This window comes from Cinclus cinclus, chromosome 26 (assembly GCF_963662255.1).
Source record: "Cinclus cinclus chromosome 26, bCinCin1.1, whole genome shotgun sequence".
Lineage (NCBI taxonomy): Eukaryota > Metazoa > Chordata > Aves > Passeriformes > Cinclidae > Cinclus > Cinclus cinclus.
Window position 1 is genome coordinate 3,792,431 of NC_085071.1, and position 18,074 is coordinate 3,810,504.

At 55.6% G+C, this 18,074-nt stretch overlaps 3 protein-coding genes across 7 annotated transcripts; all 3 read left to right on the forward strand.

Annotated features, from left to right (window-relative positions):
• Positions 1 to 23: 23 nt before the first annotated feature.
• Positions 24 to 2,381, forward strand: SNIP1 (Smad nuclear interacting protein 1). The gene is made up of 4 exons (XM_062509244.1): positions 24 to 185; positions 258 to 360; positions 830 to 1,410; positions 1,992 to 2,381. The coding sequence occupies exons 1-4, from the start codon at positions 31 to 33 to the stop codon at positions 2,254 to 2,256; spliced, it is 1,104 nt and encodes a 367-aa protein (XP_062365228.1). The 5' UTR covers positions 24 to 30; the 3' UTR covers positions 2,257 to 2,381.
• Positions 2,382 to 4,762: 2,381 nt separating this feature from the next.
• Positions 4,763 to 11,439, forward strand: MEAF6 (MYST/Esa1 associated factor 6). 5 transcript variants are annotated; one of them, XR_009933978.1, is made up of 9 exons: positions 4,789 to 5,028; positions 5,147 to 5,262; positions 5,349 to 5,436; positions 5,855 to 5,900; positions 6,426 to 6,618; positions 7,706 to 9,431; positions 9,535 to 9,592; positions 10,195 to 10,228; positions 10,691 to 11,439. XR_009933978.1 is itself a non-coding variant. In XM_062509246.1 (8 exons), exons 1-8 carry the CDS (start codon positions 4,933 to 4,935, stop codon positions 10,697 to 10,699), a joined length of 612 nt encoding a protein of 203 aa, XP_062365230.1. In that variant the 5' UTR covers positions 4,769 to 4,932; the 3' UTR covers positions 10,700 to 11,439. The 5 variants fall into 5 exon arrangements, 4 of the variants coding, with proteins under 4 accessions (XP_062365229.1, XP_062365230.1, XP_062365232.1 ...); XM_062509246.1 differs by lacking the exon at positions 9,535 to 9,592 and having other exon boundaries at positions 4,769 to 5,028; positions 9,402 to 9,431; XM_062509245.1 differs by lacking the exons at positions 9,535 to 9,592; positions 10,691 to 11,439 and having other exon boundaries at positions 4,763 to 5,028; positions 9,402 to 9,431; positions 10,195 to 10,681.
• A 1,727-nt stretch (positions 11,440 to 13,166) lies between these two features.
• LOC134053698 (serine/arginine repetitive matrix protein 2-like) lies at positions 13,167 to 16,201 on the forward strand. Its single transcript, XM_062508839.1, has 3 exons — positions 13,167 to 13,579; positions 13,697 to 15,218; positions 15,436 to 16,201. The coding sequence occupies exons 1-2, from the start codon at positions 13,167 to 13,169 to the stop codon at positions 14,691 to 14,693; spliced, it is 1,410 nt and encodes a 469-aa protein (XP_062364823.1). The 3' UTR covers positions 14,694 to 15,218; positions 15,436 to 16,201.
• Positions 16,202 to 18,074: the final 1,873 nt, after the last annotated feature.

Genomic DNA, 18,074 nt, shown 5'->3' on the forward strand with positions numbered 1-18,074 from the left:
GTGGTGGCACTTCCTGTCGGGACGGGCGCCATGGAGGCGGCGGCGGAGGAGCGGCGGAGAGAGCGGCGGCGACGGCGAGAGGCGACGGTGAAGGCCGAGCGGCGAAGTCCCCGGCGCAGCACGTCGCCTCCAGGCGAGGAGCGGCGGGGCCCGGCAGCGCCGCGCGCGGGCAGCCGCGGCAGCAGGTAGGGAGGCCCGGCCGCTCGGCCCCACGCTCGGCCTGGCCCCGCCGCTCAACCTCTCCCGTTGTTCCCCAGGTCGCCCCGGCGGAGGAGCCGGTCCGGGCGGAGGAGCCGCTCCCCGCGAAGCAGGAGGAGCCGCAGCCACAGCCCGCATCACGGCACCGTGAGGATAAAGCAGGTAAGTGGTGGTGTCGGTACAGCAGGGCCCTGCGGGCACCGCAGCGGACGCAGTTCCTGGAGACTCGGCTGTGCCGGATACAGAAGGCGCCTCTTCATTTGGTAGTTCAGGCTGGGCCCTGCATCTTGTCCCATGAACAGAGGGAGGGTCTGGGTGAATCCGGAGCTTCTGATGCCCAGCTCAGGCTGTGCCACCAGTGACTGGGGCTCCTAGACGAGCCCAGGCTGTGCCATAGCACAGGCATCCTTGAGAGCTGTGGCCTTTGCCCAGAGCGGGTTTAACTGCCTGTTTGTGGTGCAGTTCGATGCAAATTTTGGGAACCTAAGTAGTTTGGTAAGGAGATCTGTTCCATGTCATATCAGAGCAGCACATACATGTCCTAGTATGTGTTTTCCCAGTGTGTAGGATTGGTATTTTCTGGGAGGCCAAGGTGGATGTGCTGCTCTTTCATTCTGATTGTCTCTTCCAGGAGCGAGATGATCACTGTCGCAGGGGGAATGAGGAGCGGAAGCAGAGGCACTCGTCAGAGCAGGAGCACTGGAGGGACAGGAGTGGTGACCGGGACAGGCACAAGGACCACTCAGACAGAAAGAAGAACCCCAGTGACAGACCAGGAGCTCGCGGCCACGAGCGGGACGTGCAGAACCTGCGGGAGCAGCAGGCAGAGAGGGAGCTCTACAATGAGAGGAGGCGGGAGCACCGGCAGGGCACCGAGGGCAGCGGCGACCAGAATGCAGAGCTCTGGCAGTCAGAGAGCAAACCCAAAGAAAAAGCAGCTGTGAACAAGGAGAAGCCAAGCTTTGAGCTGTCAGGGGCACTGCTGGAGGACACCAACACGTTCCGGGGGGTGGTGATCAAGTACAGCGAGCCCCCCGAGGCGCGCATCCCCAAGACGCGCTGGCGCCTGTACCCCTTCAAGAACGACGAGTTCCTGCCCGTGATGTACATCCACAGGCAGAGCGCCTACCTGCTGGGCCGGCACCGCCGCATCGCCGACATCCCCATCGACCACCCCTCCTGCTCCAAGCAGCACGCCGTCTTCCAGTACCGGTGAGCACCTGGGGAGCTTCGGGAGGAAAGCAGCACGCAAAGAAAATGCCTTCGGTGGGTGGCTGGGAGGGGCGAGTTTGCTGTCAGCACGTTAGAAATGGAATTTATGTGTGGCTGCTGCAGGTCCTCCCAGCAGTGGCCAAATATATCTGAAATTCCTGTAGTTTAGCTGCAAGCTGAGGAATCACGTAACAGGGTTAGACGCAGTGTGGGGTTTGAATCCAGGCTGGAATAACCCACCGGGTGTGATCGACAGTAAAAGCGTTTCAAGGAGAGGTTTGTTGGTTTGGTCTCTCACAGTGAGGGCAGCTGTGCCTCTGATGCAGAGGGGGCTCCTGCTGCTACTGCCAGCAGTGCTCTCTTGAAGAACATCTGTCCCAGTGCAGGAGTTGCTATGTTACATCACCAGAAGTTCAGGGAATTATAAAGCCTTTCTCAGTATCTACTCCATCTCACAGTTTCTTGTGGCTCTCATTGAGCTGTTCTGATCTTGGGACAGGTAGATGTTCACTGCACAAACCCACCTTCTGGAGCACGTTTCCTGTCTCTCTGGTGGTTCAGGCAGTGTTTATGTTTTCCAGGCTGGTGGAGTACACCCGAGCTGACGGCACCGTGGGCCGCAGGGTAAGGCCCTACATCATCGACCTGGGCTCGGGGAACGGCACCTTCCTCAACAACCAGCGCATCGAGCCCCAGCGCTACTACGAACTCAAGGAGAAGGACGTGCTCAAGTTTGGCTTCAGCAGCAGGGAGTATGTCCTGCTCCACGAATCCTCTGATAAATCTGAGGCCAATGCAAAGGATGAGGATGAGGACGAGGAGAAGGAGGAAGAGTCTGATAGTTAACGGATGAGGAAGAGGTTGGGGAGAGGCAGAGGAGAGAGACTCCTTGCAATTGAGTTGGACTGGGATGTGAACACGGAGCATTGCAGCACTGATGCCTCTTGTTGCCTTAAAGTCCTTTCTCTGTTGCTGGTCTGTTCTCATTGTTTTGGGGGGGCTTTGCTCATTATTCATCTTTGATAGTTTTGCATATGAGGAAATACAGCTTTACTTTATTTTATTTTTCTCCCAAGAAGCCGAAGAGCACCTGGACATGAAAGCTCTGATGCTGGAAACCCTCCACAGATGTTGCCAGACTCTTCCAGCAAACCATGTCAAACCCAGCATTTGGAAAATTATTTTTATGACTTGTTTTGTTATAGTCCTTTGAAAATGCTACAGACTGAAAGGTTAGTTACTGATGCACATCCTGTTCCGTAGTTTGCCAAATTCCTCTGCCTGTTGGGGGTTCTGACAGGAGAATTTACCTGGATCACTGCTAAAATGGCAGAAACGTGGCAAAGACCCTCATGTATTTGAATGTTTTGGGTGTTTAATTTGCCTCGTGGTGACTGAGGGACGGGCATTTCACTGGAATACCCCCTGGAAATCACAAGGAAATGTGAAACAGAAGTTGAACAGTTCCTGGAATTTCAGGTGGTGAGACTGTGACCCAAGTTTCCTGTTCTCACACATGATGCTGAAACTGTCCTGGATGTGGAGTGTCTGCTTTGAAAGCTGGAGCCGTTATTCCTGACTCCACCCCAGGGTTTGTTTGTGTCACACAGAACCACCTTCGATAGGGTGACATGTTTTAACCAGTTTGCACTATTTAAGTTCTCTTTTTACAAAACCAAGTCCCTCGTTTAACACAGTAAAGAAGTCAGTGTTTAGGGAGAGAGGCACCAGTCAGTCCCACTCACTGGGAGTTGCAGACTCTTTGGTGTTTCCTCCACGTTGCTTTATGTTCAATGTGTATGTCCCACACTTCACCTGGGTGTTTGTGGTCTCACCTGTTTGTCCCTGATGTAGATGGACTGGACACAAAGGTGCTTGTTGTACACATTGATAGTGTAAATATGGGCCATTGCTGTGGGGTTTCAGATGGGTAGGATGGGGTTTGAGGAGGAGGAGGAGCTCCTTTATATCTACAAGGGTTTTTAAATATACAATTTGTAAATTTAGCCCTGATTGCTTTCAGTTGTAATATTTTTCTAGTGTCCTTTTTTTTTTCTCTTGAAAGAAATGAAGTTTCAGTACTTGTTTCTGTAGTAAAGAAACCAGATGAGTTAAAAACTGCACAGTTTGTATCCTGGAGAGGCTGTGAGCACAGCAGGTTTGTATCCCTCCCCATGGCCAGGCCTTTCTCACCTGAGTGTGCTCATCCTGTATCCCCTGACATGGTTCACACAGGAATGTGAAGTGACACAATCGCTGTACTGCAAAAGTGCAAACTGCACCCCGGTGTCGCTGCAGAAGATTTGGACAGTTTAATAGGATTGTAGAAAGGTTTGGGTTGGAGGTGTCAGAAGAATTAATCCACTAACACCAGAGGTTTATATCCAAAAAGGAGCCAGAGGAGTCCTGTAATTTTATTGGAATAAAGGGAGAGGCCATGGAGTCTCTCAAGTTGTTGGAGAACACAGCCTCCTTTTTACCTCTGTTTCCTGGCAGCATCTCCCTCTCTCTTTCCCCATTGTTTGAGGTACTTGAGAGGTACAGACTTCCCCAAACACCCAATACAGATCCCCTTCTTATGTATACTCCCCATCCCCCTTTATCTTTTCCTAGTGTCAATCTGTGGAATTCGTATGGAATTTATGGTTCTTCCCACTGTTTTTTTTCATCTCTCAGTATCCAGTTTTATTTATCAGCAGACCTACAGCAGATCTGTAAAGACAGATCTCTCTCATTCCATTTATCCATCAGTGGAATCCTTCCCGTTGGGTTTTATTGTTTTATTTTTTTTTTTAATCTCTCAGCTCTAGTTTTATCTACTACCAGACCCACGGTTTGTTTGTAAAGACAAACCCCACATTCCTTCCAGAGGTCCCCTGAACACCAGAGAATCACGGAATCTCGCAATTATTAAAGCCGGTAAAATGACAGAATGGTTCAATTCAGGCTGGCGCGCCTCCCAGCCCGGGGACTCGCCCCCCAGCCCGGGGACTCGCCCCCCAGCCCGGGGACTCGCCCCTCAGCCCGGGGACTCGCCCCTCAGCCCGGGGACTCGCCCCTCAGCCCGGGGACTCGCCCCCCTGCCCGGGGACTCGCCCCTCAGCCCGGGGACTCGCCCCCCTGCCCGGGGACTCGCCCCTCAGCCCGGGGACTCGCCCCCCAGCCCGGGGACTCGCCCCTCAGCCCGGGGACTCGCCCCCCAGCCCGGGGACTCGCCCCCCTGCCCGGGGACTCGCCCCTCAGCCCGGGGACTCGCCCCCCTGCCCGGGGACTCGCCCCCCAGCCCGGGGACTCGCCCCTCAGCCCGGGGACTCGCCCCCCTGCCCGGGGACTCGCCCCTCAGCCCGGGGACTCGCCCCCCTGCCCGGGGACTCGCCCCCCAGCCCGGGGACTCGCCCCTCAGCCCGGGGACTCGCCCCTCAGCCCGGGGACTCGCCCCCCAGCCCGGGGACTCGCCACCGCCCCCAGCGGCCGCTACCGGTACCGCCCCGCCCCGCCCCGCCCCGCGCAGGCCGCGCCGCCATGGCCGCGCTGCACGCCAAGGCCGGCGGGCCCCCGCAGATCCCGGACACCCGCCGGGAGCTCGCCGAGCTGGTGAAACGCAAACAGGAGCTGGCGGTGAGCGCTGGGAAGGGGGGGAGAGATCGGTGCGGGTGGCAGCGGAGCGGTGAGGGGGAGCGGCGGGGCCGGAGCGGCGCGGCGGGGCCTGCTCCATGCGCGGCGGTGTTCCCGGCAGGAGACGCTGGCAAACCTGGAGCGGCAGATTTACGCCTTCGAGGGAAGCTACCTGGAGGACACGCAGATGTACGGGAACATCATTCGCGGCTGGGATCGCTATCTCACCAACCAGAAGTGAGTGGCGGAGGCGCTGCCCACCTGCCCGCGCCCCCCCCATCCCCGCCCGCCCGGCCCCGCCATGGCGCCTGTCTCTGTTTCAGGAACTCCAACAGCAAAAACGACCGGAGGAACCGCAAGTTCAAGGAGGCCGAGAGGCTCTTCAGCAAGTCCTCGGTCACCTCAGCAGCGGTGAGTGCCGGGTGGGCGCAGGTGGGGTGAGCCCTGAGCCGGTAACCATCCCTGTCCCCATCGCTGTCTCCATTCCCATCCTTTTCCTTGTCCCTTGGTGCCTCAGTCCTCTTGTGATCACCTGCAGAATGACTTCCCCATTTGAAGTTCCATACCTGCCCTGGCTCCCTGCCCTAAGCATCCCCGTCCGACCCTGCATCCTCTTCCAGAGCCCCTTTCCCGGGTGCCTGGGGCGTGCGAGGAGGATGCCTGTCGCTGGTGTCACTGCTGTCCCCTGGCTTTGTCTCTGCCTCCGACCCCCGATGCCACATGGGGCCACAGACACTTCAGAGAGACTTGACTGTGTGACCTGGGCTCCATGCTTTGAGCACTGGGGAATGAATCCCTGCTTGGCTTGACATCCCGTTTGGTTTTCCAGGCTGTCAGTGCGTTAGCTGGAGTCCAGGACCAGCTCATTGAGAAGCGTAAGTCTCTTTATCATTTTTCTCTGAATTTGGGAAGAATTACGCTCTTCACACCATTCAGCCCTGTCTCAGCCTTCTAGCTCTGGGCTGGACTCAGGGTCCTGTTCCCAGTTCGTGTGCCTGCTGTCCTCAGGCTGCTCCTGGCTGTTGACTTCCCAAGTTCCTTCCACACTCAGCAGGGGTATGTTGTTCGTGGAAGGGATTGAAATTGGTTTGGTGCTCTTTGGAGGAAGAGGCTGGATGAGCTGAAGCACTGCGTCGCTGTAGATGTATCACAGGAGGCGTGAGGAGGGACCACCCACCTCCAGAATACTGAAAACGTTTTTGTGATCAGCACCAAGTAGGAAGTGGTTCCTCAGTGCTGAGGAGCAGCTTCTTGTCCATCCTGCATAGTTGTTTCCCAGGCTCCGTGATTCGCCTGGTACTGCAGGGCTCAGGTGTCTCTGCTGCTGTTCTGGGGTTGTTTATCCCACTCAGGGCTGTGTCAGGGCAGCTGGGAGCTCACCTGGGTTTGTCCTGCTCTAGGGGAACCGGGCAGTGGCACAGAGAGTGACACTTCTCCAGACTTCCACAACCAGGAGAATGAACCCAACCAGGAGGATGCTGAAGAGCTGGATGGCTCCATGCAGGGTGTGAAGCCCCAGAAAGCTGCTTCCTCCACTTCCTCTGGGAGCCACCACAGCAGCCACAAAAAGCGAAAGAACAAAAACAGACACAGGTCAGTGGAACCAGCAGCCTGCTTGCCACACCTGGACAGTTGGCTGGGGATGGATTGAATTTATTGCCTGAGGGGAACCAGCAACACCTTGGAATAAGGGGCAGCTGGGGTCAGTTGTTTGGGTGGTTTTCCTGGTTTTGGAAGAGGAGAGGAAAGTACTGAGGAAATTAAACAAGCAACACAGGGTTCTCACTCCAGCTGTGGCACAGCTGTGCTTCTGGGCAGCTTCTCCAGCTCTCCCGTCTCTCCAGGATAAAGCTTATTCCTTCCAGCAGGTCCTGACCTCCTGAGCTTGCTGCTTGGTTTCTGCAGAGCCCAGTAGGACAGGAATGTTAGTGCTTTCTTTGAAGGAGGGTGGAAAGCAAATGGGAATGTTTCTGGGGTTTTGGACACTCCCAGTATCTGGATTTCCATTCCAGCCCCTTCCAGCTCTCGCATCCCAGCCGAGTCTCAGTGCTGGCATAGGGGAGTTGCTGTGTCACCTTCACCTCAGAGCGTTTGTTATTAAACTGACCTGAAATTCACGTGAAGTAGATTCCTTTAACTCTTTTCTGATTGGATTTACCTGTCCAGCTCTGCCCCTAAGGCATAATGAGGGTGATGAGCTGGTCCCTGTGCCCTCAGCCCAGGCTGCTGGCAGTGACAGTGCCTGTGAATCAGGCCCTGAGGGAGGAAAACCGTGGAGAGGAGACACTGCAGAGCTGTGCCCCTCTGGAAGGATTGCTGAACCTGGGGCTTAAGAATTTAACAAATAATGGAGCTTTTAATACTCCCTACTGTCTGAGCTGTTGGCTGTGCCCAGGCACAGGCTCTTCTCCTTAAGGGACCTGTTGTGGAATTAGAGAAAGGGTTTAAAAGTTTACAAGGGGGGGTGGGGACACGAGGTAGGTACAATGCTTAAAAAATGCTTAACTCCTTTGTTTGCCTTTATTAAGTGTTGAGTCATTAGCATGTCTTTAATTCTTAGGTCAGAATTTCCTTCCTACAGCAGCCTGAATTGGGCAAGTGTCAGAAAGGACTGGATATCCCTTTGGTTCCTCATGAGCTGGGAATCCAAAGAAGTTCAAATCTCTTTTTTTGCCTGTAGATATTTGGAAGAAGTTCAGGAATAACACAAGAAACTACATCCGTGAACAAGTCCAGAGAAACTACCTGTAAAACTGAAGTACAGCTTAAGAAAACTGCCATTTCAAACAAATTATAAAATATTCTCCCTGGACAAACCATGGCCAACAATATGGTGGGGTGCAGGGCAGGTGCTGGAACTGACATAACTCCCTTTGCTCTCGTCCATGACCCGGACTTTAGAGACAGGAGCTGGGGGGAAGCTGCCCCCCAACAGGTTGTGTGGCTCTGGGTTCCTTCATATCCCCCCTCTTTGGCTTTGGCTGCTGCTGCCAGGGTGGGCTCTTGGACAGAGGAGCCCTGCCCTGCTCACCTGTGGCAGCTTCTGTTCCCAGGGTCAGTCACTCCGAGGGGCTCGGTGAGGCAGGAACCAATGTTTGTAATGCTTAGCAGGGCCAGATAGATAACTAAAAAAGATAATTAAATTTGTCTGTAATAAAAGCTCTTTTAAAATTGTGATTGCTGTTACTGACTATCCCCTAAATTTTGGCAGACAAGACCAGACAATTCTTGAGTATATTTAGGCTAAAATACCCCAGCACCAACCCAGTCCCTGAGTGTGCAGCGAGGGCGTTCCAGGCCCCACAACCCCACAGGTGCTTCAGCCAGACCTGCAGGTTTGTCCCCTGAGGGGTCTGGCATGAAAAAGAGAAAAATAAAAAGAAATGTTGGCTTTTCTCTTTATTCAGAAGCTCTTCCATTTGCCAGCACGACTCTGGGTTTCACTCCCCAGTTCCTGGCGGACCGGGAGGTGCTGGGAAAGGGCCTTGCAGGAGCATGGCCTCATTGGGGTGCCTGTGTGGGGAGCTGGGTCAGCATGGGGACCTTTGGCTGCAGGTGCACACAGAGCCTCAGGTGTGGGTACAGAGCTGAGCTGTCCCTCTGCTCCCTGCCACACTACAACAAGGCCAGCGTGGGTATTTTCTGTGTGCTCAGCTGTTGTCACGGCGAACAAGTGTTTGAGGGAACCCAGTGCTGTTTCCTCTTAGCAATGCAGTCCTGGAATGGGATTCCATGATCAATCCTTCCCAACTGGTGTCAGCTGGGGGCAGAGCTGTGTCTGGAGGCCGTGCTCTGGTGCTTCTATGAGGGGGTGGGACAGTCACCAAAGTGGTCAGCTCTGGCCAAGCATCCCTGGGCCAGCCCTGCTGGGGGTGTGGGGGGAACAGCCCAATGCAGGGTTGGGCACCAGGTTCTGTGTCACCTATGCCTGAACCAGCTTTGCCTTGCCCTGGCAGCTCAACCCCCCTCCCCAGCTCCCTAAACCCACCCTGCTTCCTGACCCCTCACTTTGGTTTTCCAAGCCCTTGGGTTCCTGTCCTGCTCCTGAGCGAGCTGGGCCGTCTCCGGGTCTGGCAGCTGCCCCTCTTTCAGCTCCTCAACTCCCCTGCATAAACCAAACCCACCTCTCTGCTAACACCTCTTGTTCCCAGAAGTCCAGTGGGGAGGGGGACTCTGCATTGCCAACCTAGAGTGCTTTTTGTGTCCAGTCCTGGTTAAAATATCTGAAAGGCTTGATAGTGTTTGAACACTGGCTTTATTATTTAATTAATTTTACTTTTTTAGCAATCTCTCTAGGGTGGCTAATCAATTAATTGATTTAATTCATTAGTATATTAATTTCTATTGCTTTCTTCCTTTCAAATGCTGCCCCTCAGCCCGTCTGGCATGTTTGATTATGACTTTGAGTAAGTTTGACTTGAATTAGTACTTGTGCTGTGTTGTTAGTGTGTAGACACCGATGTGCCTTTTGAGACCCTGCTAACCCCTAGTTTATCTGTTTAATTGTAGGTATGTATATTAGGTTAGGCTGGGAAGTTTTTTTTAAAAACAGAAAAGCGTGATGGAGGTAACATTTTATTTAATAACTTCAGCAAATTATAAATTAACTTCACTCTTCTTTACCTTTCTGTTTCATATTTAAATAGATAAAACTTTTTAATGTTAAAACTTAGTTTAAAAACTGATTCTTTTGGCTTTGCTGCTTAAGGAGATAAGTATAGACTTGGATATTTCCTTTTGGAAAAATGTACTAAACTCAGTAACTTTGGCTCATATAATCCCTGTCATCCTAACTTTTCTCTCTATCCAAGTAAATAACTCTCACACTATGTCTGGCTAATTACCTGTGGCATAGTTACACCTCTGGCAGATTAAATTAACATAGAGCATGCCTAGTTCCCCTTGTTCATCTGCCTAAGTGCCCTGTGATTGATTGTGCCCCTTGATTAACTCTGTTTGGGAGTGAATGGAATCTGCTTTTTTGGCAAATAATAACTCGACTCTCCTCTGCTGCTCTTATTCCCAGTAACCCTGGGAACAGCGCCCTGGCTCAGCCAGTTGGGAATGGATGGGTTAACCATAGTCTCTGTCATAGCTGTGCCCTGTGCAGTAACTCTGGTGTTGGGTCAGGTATTGACATGGACGTTTCTCTTGTCTTTCCAACCACAGGATTGATCTCAAGTTAAACAAAAAGCCAAGAGCCGTAAGTATCCGTGCTCTGTCTGTGTTTTCATTGCTCACTGGAGGGGCTGGCTGACTCCCAAGCTTTAAAAACCCTCCTTCTGTGCTGTCATTTGAGTTCTTACTGTCATGGTTGAGGAGTCACAATGTGAGATCAGCTTTGTGCCCTGGTTGTGACAGCAACTGAGCCCAGGTGGGCTGTCGTGAGCCCGGATAACTCCTGTGTGCTTCTCATGGAAAAAGCTGCTTTGCATCCTGTTGTCTTGTCATGATCTGGAGCATCCAAAGCATCTGGTTTGAGTTGATACTCAAGGTTCGAAGGGTGTGGCCTTTTCAGTATTTAGCTACAAGAAAAAGATCTGTTTTGCCTGCTGCTAGTGGTGTGTGAGATGAGAGAGGACTGAGACCTCCCCGGCTCCGAGAGCTGAGAGCTGGATCGGGGGTGGGAAGGTGTTAACGTGCATGTGCTGTCCTTTCTCTGCAGGACTACTAGAGCCATCAGTGCTGATGCTCCTGGGATTTAGGTCTGTGACTCCCCACTGAGAAGCCCTGAAGCAGGATGGCAGCTGCAGCAGGAGTGACTCACTCTAAGGGACTTGGATGGGGGGAGGAAATCCTGGACCATGTACTTTGCATCATTTTTAAATCACCTGAGTTGCAGGAAGACAAAGGTGGTGTAGTAGTTGTAGTAGTTCTGAATTCCTGACTGTTCTGTGCTTCCACCTTGGTCGGGAACTTTCTGAAACAACTGATACTGCTGCCCCCTTGTCACCTGCAAACCCACAGAGAGGCATTTCCTTTTCCACTGGAACTGGGGTAGGATTCAGTGTGTCCCATCCATGTTGTGAGACTTAGATTATTTTTGTTGCTGATATTTAGCTTTGCCGGTTTGGTTTTTTTGTTTTGTTTTTGTTGGTTTTGTTGTGCTTTTTTTAAAGCTGAAGTGTATAGTTACAAGTTGACTTTGGGTTTCTTTATTTAGTCCATGCAGTGGAAGGTTCTTCATTTTGTGGAACAGCTCTTTTGTTTCTTACTCAAGCAGAGAAGGTAGTTTAACCCTTTTCTCTTACTTTCACGTTAAATACCATCTCCCAATATTCCTCAGTGCATTAGGTGCAGGAAGGGCCAGAGCTCAGAGCCAGCTGTTCGCTGTCTCTGACTTTGGGTGGGTTCTCTTTTTAATACAAACTTCTGTCATTTGTACATAAAAAATAAAAGTTCCATGTTCGTCTCTTCTCATGATTTATTCAGTCCAAACTTTGACTCCTGGTGCTTTTTAATGTCCACCTGCTTTATGGGGACTTTGCTTTAATTCTTCCCCTTTGGCTCTGGAGCTGTTCCTTGTCCCATGGCCCATGAGAGGTTCACTTGGTGCTTTCTCTCCTCAGGGCAGCTGTAACTAAGCTCTGCAGGGAGTGCCAGCCTCTGATCTCCAGCTGTGTTTGGCCGATCTGCTGCAAGGCAGGTTTGGAATGTCCATGGTTCTGCTGGTGAGGGTATATTGCTTGCAGATCAGGGATGAGCTGGCTGGATTGTCCCTGGAGCAGCATAGAGGAGTGAGGGCTGGGTGCTTCTCACAGCAGCCAGGTCAGAGCCTCGGTGTTGCTGTTGAACTGAGCTTTGCTTCACTCAGCGTCGGGAGTTGCCTTCTTCATCAGTGCTGGGATGTGTTTGTGTAACCCCTGCTGCTGGAGGGAGATGTGGGGAAAGAAAGGGGCCATGGGACAGGGTCCCAGTGAGCCCCCAGAGTGTGCACAGCCCTTGGAACAGCCGAGGGTGGGTTCATGTGTCCTGCTCTGCTCCCATGGGCTTTGGGATTTTCCTCAGCTCTCTCTGGGCACTGGGAGTGTGCAGGAGCAGAATTCTCCTTTGGGCTGAGTCTGATCTGGGGATCAAGGCAGCTCCGTGGTTGTTCCCTGAAGAAGCTGGCTTATCCTGCAGGGAGCTGTGTCTCTGCTCAGGGACTGGTGGCTGCTTCTCCATGGGGGTGGATCGGGATAGAGCAGCTTAAAGGCCAAGCTGCAAAGCTGGCCTACTTCTGTGTTTTAAGTTACAAGAGTTTACGTACAGGGGAGTCGAAGATCTAGGAAATAGCAAAAAGTACCTATGGAGAGCCTTGCTCTCCATAGTTCTGGAATAAAAAATTCTCAAGTTATGATTTTGATGCCCTGGCCCCAGTATCAAAACAGTTCTGCTGTTGCTGCTCCAAGCAGGGATGGCTGTGGCACCTGGATTTCAGAGGCTGAAGTCTCTGCTGCACCTCTGACCTCGAAGAAAGCTATCAGACTGTTTTGGGCAGAACATTTTGGAGAAGCTGCAAAGAGCTGGTGTAGCTCAGAGCCTGCCTGCTGGCAGGTTGTGTGGCAGGGGTGGCTCTGTGTTCCCTGTGACACAGAGGGGTGCAGCAGGGACAGTGGGGAAATGCAGCTATTCCTGCCTCTGGCTGTGTTTGTCACCGAAGGAGGGGACAGTCTGTCCTGCCCAGGTCGATGTCTGATGGCAGCAGCCTGTGGGGGCCACATTGATCTGGACAGAAAGAAATGGCGAACACTTGATTCAGTCAAAGGATCAGCTGTTCCCTGCTGGGTCCTGACTCCAGCTTCCATTTGACTTCTGAACACTTATGTTTTACTTCCTAAAGAGCCTGAGTGACTGAAGACCCCTGGATGGCCAGTGCCTGGGCACAGGAGTCAGAGGAAGCTGCACGGACTTTACCTGACTGCTAATTAAATTTAAAAGTAGTGGTTAGAAAGATATCCTGAGGCCTTTGCTTGTGAAAGATGAATCCTGAGCAAAGAAAAGCATAGAAGAGCAGCCATCGTTCTTATGGACCCAAAAGTGGAGCGTTAGGGAAGCGCTAATCCCTGCACAGCCGTCACCAAGAGGATTAGGCAGGAGTTCATCTGGTCTCCGAGGGGCAGCCCGGGCTGTCAGCCGTGTGTCGCGGTCCGCAGGGCGCCATGGGCCGGCAGCGCGCACCGCCCGAGCCCCGCTGGAGGCGGCTCCTCCGCGCCGGGGGCTGCGGGCTCCTGTCGCTCTGCGGGACGGCGCTGCGGGGGCTGCGGGGGCTCTGGAGCCTGGCGTGGGTCGGTACCACAGAACCCCTTCCCCAGGGACCTCCGCGCACCTCTGCCGGCTCCAAACGCGGCCGGAGCCCTGGCAAGGGCAGAGATGCTGCCGGGGCGCAACCGCTGCACCGCTGGCGCTGGGGGTTGATGCTACTGGAGGGCGGGGGAGCGAAGCACCGGCACAGCCGGCTGGACAGCGGGACCCTCCTCCGGGGGGCTGGTTCTTGGCTCAAGGCGCTGCGTGGTTGTGTCCACCGAGAGCCCCGGGGACACGGGAACGCCGCTCCCGGCTCTGCAGGGCAGGTGTGAGCCGTCCCCTCCCGCAGGTCCTGCTGCTGTGCTACAAGAGCTGCTGGGATGGAGCCTTCCAAGTCACCGAGGAGGTAACGCCCCCAATGGGAAAGGCCGCGGTGCTCGCCAAGCCCCGGGACACGGCAGAGCCCGGTGACACGGTTCAGCCCGGTGACACGGTTCAGCCCGGTGACACGGCAGAGCCCGGTGACACGGTTCAGCCCGGTGACACGGTTCAGCCCGGTGACACGGCAGAGCCCGGTGACACGGCTCAGCCCAGTGACACGGTTCAGCCCGGTGACACGGCAGAGCCCGGTGACACGGCTCAGCCCGGTGACACGGTTCAGCCCGGTGACACGGCTCAGCCCGGTGACACGGCAGAGCCCGGTGACACGGTTCAGCCCGGTGACACGGCTGAGCCCGGTGACACGGCAGAGCCCGGTGACACGGCTCAGCCCGGTGACATGGCAGAGCCCGGTGACACGGCGGAGCCCGGTGACACGATTCAGCCCGGTGACACGGCGGAGCCCGGTGACACGGTTCAGCCCGGTGACACGGCTGAGCCCGGTGACACGGCGGAGCCCGGTGACACGGTTCAGCCCGGTGACACGGCTCAGCCCGGTGACACGGTTCAGCCCGGTGACACGGCAGAGCCCGGTGACACGGTTCAGCCTGGTGACACGGTTCAGCCCGGTGACACGGCAGAGCCCGGTGACACGGCGGAGCCCGGTGACACGGCTCAGCCCGGTGACACGGTTCAGCCCAGTGACACGGCTGAGCCCGGTGACACGGTTCAGCCCGGTGACACGGCTCAGCCCGGTGACACGGCAGAGCCCGGTGACACGATTCAGCCCGGTGACACGGCTGAGCCCGGTGACACGGTTCAGCCCGGTGACACGGCAGAGCCCGGTGACACGGTTCAGCCCGGTGACACGGCTCAGCCCGGTGACACGGCTCAGCCCGGTGACACGGCAGAGCCCGGTGACACGGCGGAGCCCGGTGACACGGTTCAGCCCGGTGACACGGCTCAGCCCGGTGTCACGGCCTGACACGGGGGGCACGGAAGGGGTTCCCCAGACAGGGGTTGTGCCAGGGGCCGTCTGGGCTCAGCTGCCCGTGGAGCTGTGAGTCCCCACTGTCCGTGTTGGCTTCCAGCTCGGCACAGCCCTGCAGCTTAGACTGGAGGGGAGCGAGGAGGAGGAGGAGGAAGCGGACTCAGATTCTGCATGGGAGCCTGGACAGACAGGTAGGTACCTGGCCCAGGGGTGGCCCTGGGGCTGGCAGGTGCCATAGGGGTTGGCAGGAGCTGAGCTGTGGTGCCAGGCCAGCGGCGTGGCGATGCCAGCGAGGCCGTGCTGGGGAGGCTGGAGGCTCTGGAGGCCGATGTCCGCTTCCTCTGCACCGAGCTGGGGGCTGAGAAGCTTCTGTGGAGCAGCCGGTTCCTGGAGCTGCTGCAGGAACAGCAAAGCCTGCGCCAAAGGGTGAGTGCCTGGGGGGGTGCCAGCCCCACAGTCCCCTCTGACAGCCCAGACCCTCACACCCTGTTCCAGCTGCAGGAGCTGCCATGGCAATGGAACAGTGGTGACAGCCCCGAGCTGCTGGGGGAAGCAGAGGACCAAAGTGCCAGTGGGAGTGAGGGAGAGAGCCCAGAAGGTAAGGGCTGGGAATTGCTGGGGATGGGGCAATGTGCTCACCTCTGCTAATGGGCATATGGGTAATCCACCAGCTCCCACCTGGACACTGGGTGGTAATGGGCAGCCTGGGGAGGTAGGTGCTGGGAAAGGCTCCCAGTTCTCTGCATCTGTTCCCACCAGGAGCCTGGCTGGGTGCTCCCAATGATGTGCCCGCTCTCTCCTTTGCTCTTTTCCAGGACGCCAGTGGATGGAGACACCTCGGCAACCATGTGGCTCCATCCAGCCTGACAGACAGAAAATGTGAGTGAAGGTGTGAGCAGGGTCTCAGCAGATCAGGAAGGATCCACAGTTCCTCCCTGCCCAGGCTCTGCAGGACACAGGACAGGTTGCTGCAGTCCCAGCTGTATCCCTGCATGGTGGTGGCTGGGCCCAGCCTGATCCAGCAGAACTGCAGCCATTTCCCAGGAGCAGGAACCAGCTGGAGGCAGGTCAGGACAAGCCACTGGCCCTGGGTCTGCCCCAGGACACGTCACAGCCCTCCCTGCCCAGGGCTGCCCCCGGGTTTCGGTGCCCCACAGGGGCTGGCTCTGGTGAAGCCCACCGAGGGGCATCCTCCTGCTCTGCTGCTTCTTGGGAGGTTCCAGGAACAAGAAGTCTGGTCAGCACCAGTTTCAGTCACCTTGCACTGGGGTGATGGATTGCAAAACTCACCCACTGACTTCCTGATGGGCCAGATCCATCCTCTCCACGAGCTGCTCCTGCGCATGTGGCAACCTTGGGCCAGCTCCTGGAGACAGCGGTCAAGGGCAACCAGCTCCCCAGGCATGGCTGATGGCCCCTCGCTGGCCACAACAACTGGGCCCAGGAGCAGCAGCCCCACAGGGAGCTGGGCTGAGGGGCTGCCTGGTGTGCAGGCCTGGCCCAGCACAGGGGGCTGCATCCACCGTTCAATACAGGGAGCCACTGTCCATCACTTGTGTCTGCCTGGTCTTTCCCCAGCAGAGCTGGGACAGTGCCCTGGAAAAGCCCCCAGCTCTTGGGGGTGGGGGGGACAGGATGAGCTCTCGCTGAAGCAGAGCGGGGACCAGCAGCCACCCGCAGCAAAGGCTGGGGCTAGGCTCCAGCAGCAGGCAGGATCGGCAGGGATCTGTCCTCCCAACATGCCCGTGCAGCTCCCGCACGCAGGGAACTGATGCAACGGGAATAGCAGCAGCCTGACTCACCCTGCACCCACCTGGCCCCGGCGTGGTGGAGGTGGGACAGCCCCGTGCTGCTCAGAAAGATCAAAGCAAACCAAGTCCTGCAAATGAGCTGCTCTCACTGCAGGGACCTCGCTGCAGTGAAACCCCAGCCCCAAGCTGCACCACCCTCTGCAGGAATCACAGCAGCATCCATGCTGAGACCATGGGAACACCAGGCACGGATGTGACATCGTCTTGTTCCTGTTGTAGCCACCATTCACCTCTCTGTGGCAATCCTTGGGCTGGAAATCCCCAGCCAGCCCACTGGTGCCAGGGTGCAGGACGTAGAAGGTGACATCAAGCAGCATTAGCTGCAGCCACCAGCTCTGCAGCCCCCACGGCAGCAGCCCTGCACCACAGCACCTGCAGCAAGGCAAGAGCCACCACACAGGCCACAGAAACTTTTCTCCAGCCACCACACCAGCTAAAGCCTCCTGACCTATTGCTTAACCTGAGGCTGTATTTACTCCAACATAGTTGTGCAACATTGCTCCCCAGTCCTGGCCAGGAGACTCCGTGGCTTTGTCAGAAGGGCTGGGCAGGTTGCTGCTGCCCCAGACAGGGCTTGGGCTGCCAGGGGCACCCCCTGGCCCTGGGGAGCACCGGGGCATTCAGGGCCCTTAGGAAAGCATGGGAGAGAACTGAAAAGCATCTGGCTGGAGGGCAAGTGCTGACAGCATCTGCACAGGTAGCACCATCACCACAACCCCATCCCATCCCAGCCTTCCCCCACTGCCCTGGGGCAGCACCCAGCTCATCCCCAGCACCTTTCCCTTCTCTTGTATGTAATACTGACTTTGCAGTTGCTGGATTCCTGCAGTCCTGTCTCAGAGGAAGGCTGTGCTGCAGCAGCAATTTGGGATACAGGGTGCAGAGCTGCTACCATGCTCAGTACATCTCTTCCTCTTTATGGGGAGAGCAGCAGCCTCAGCACTGGGGGACCACGGGGTTGATGCTGAATCTGCTCCCATGTATAGCACATACATCACCACATGCCCCATCCCTTTTCCCACAGCCTGCACAGGAACCTTTCCCATTCCTGCCTCTGAAAATGCTTTAAAATATTGGAATTGAGCTAGCCACATCCTGGAAACCCCTCGTGGGAGGAACCAGCTGAGTTCAGATGGAAGTCCAGGGAGCAAGGGCAGCAGGACCAGGGAGGGGTGAGCAAGCCCTGGAGAAGAGACTGCCCTGCTTGGAGGAACCAGCCTCTCCTAAAGCTCAGCATGAGGTTTCAGTGGCACATAGCTGACAGGATGAGGGCTGGGAAGCCCCTGAGCACAGGAAACCTTCAACAGGCCCATGTGTGACCTCCTTCCCTCCAACACTGAGCTGAGCCGCAGATCTGACCCAGTTTGGCTCACCCAGGAACACAAAGCAAACACACAGCAGTTACAGCAGGCTCTACCCCCAAGCCCCAGGAAGTGCTGAGCCAAGGGATGCACCCCAAAAACCCCACCTCAAACAGCCTCAGGAAGGTGCTAAGGTGTGCAGGCTGGCAGCCCCACCACTACCAGCACTGAGGAGGGTGTAGGGGAAAATATGTGCAGCAGCAAGTTTCAATCAGCATTCCCATTTCCCATCTCTCTGGTACCACAGCGAGCTTGGGAAATGGGGACACAGAACTTCGTGTG

Bases quoted from the DNA above. Each gene is read 5' to 3' on its own strand.
- SNIP1 (XM_062509244.1), top strand. From the start codon at position 31: ATGGAGGCGGCGGCGGAGGAGCGGCGGAGAGAGCGGCGGCGACGGCGA. The intron at 361-829 runs GTAAGTGGTGGT...TGTCTCTTCCAG, and splicing joins GCACCGTGAGGATAAAGCAG to GAGCGAGATGATCACTGTCG. The intron at 1,411-1,991 runs GTGAGCACCTGG...TATGTTTTCCAG, and splicing joins CACGCCGTCTTCCAGTACCG to GCTGGTGGAGTACACCCGAG.
- MEAF6 (XM_062509245.1), top strand. From the start codon at position 4,933: ATGGCCGCGCTGCACGCCAAGGCCGGCGGGCCCCCGCAGATCCCGGAC. The intron at 5,263-5,348 runs GTGAGTGGCGGA...TCTCTGTTTCAG, and splicing joins CGCTATCTCACCAACCAGAA to GAACTCCAACAGCAAAAACG. The intron at 5,901-6,425 runs GTAAGTCTCTTT...GTCCTGCTCTAG, and splicing joins GGACCAGCTCATTGAGAAGC to GGGAACCGGGCAGTGGCACA.
- LOC134053698 (XM_062508839.1), top strand. From the start codon at position 13,167: ATGGGCCGGCAGCGCGCACCGCCCGAGCCCCGCTGGAGGCGGCTCCTC. The intron at 13,580-13,696 runs GTGAGCCGTCCC...GTGCTCGCCAAG, and splicing joins CCCGGCTCTGCAGGGCAGGT to CCCCGGGACACGGCAGAGCC.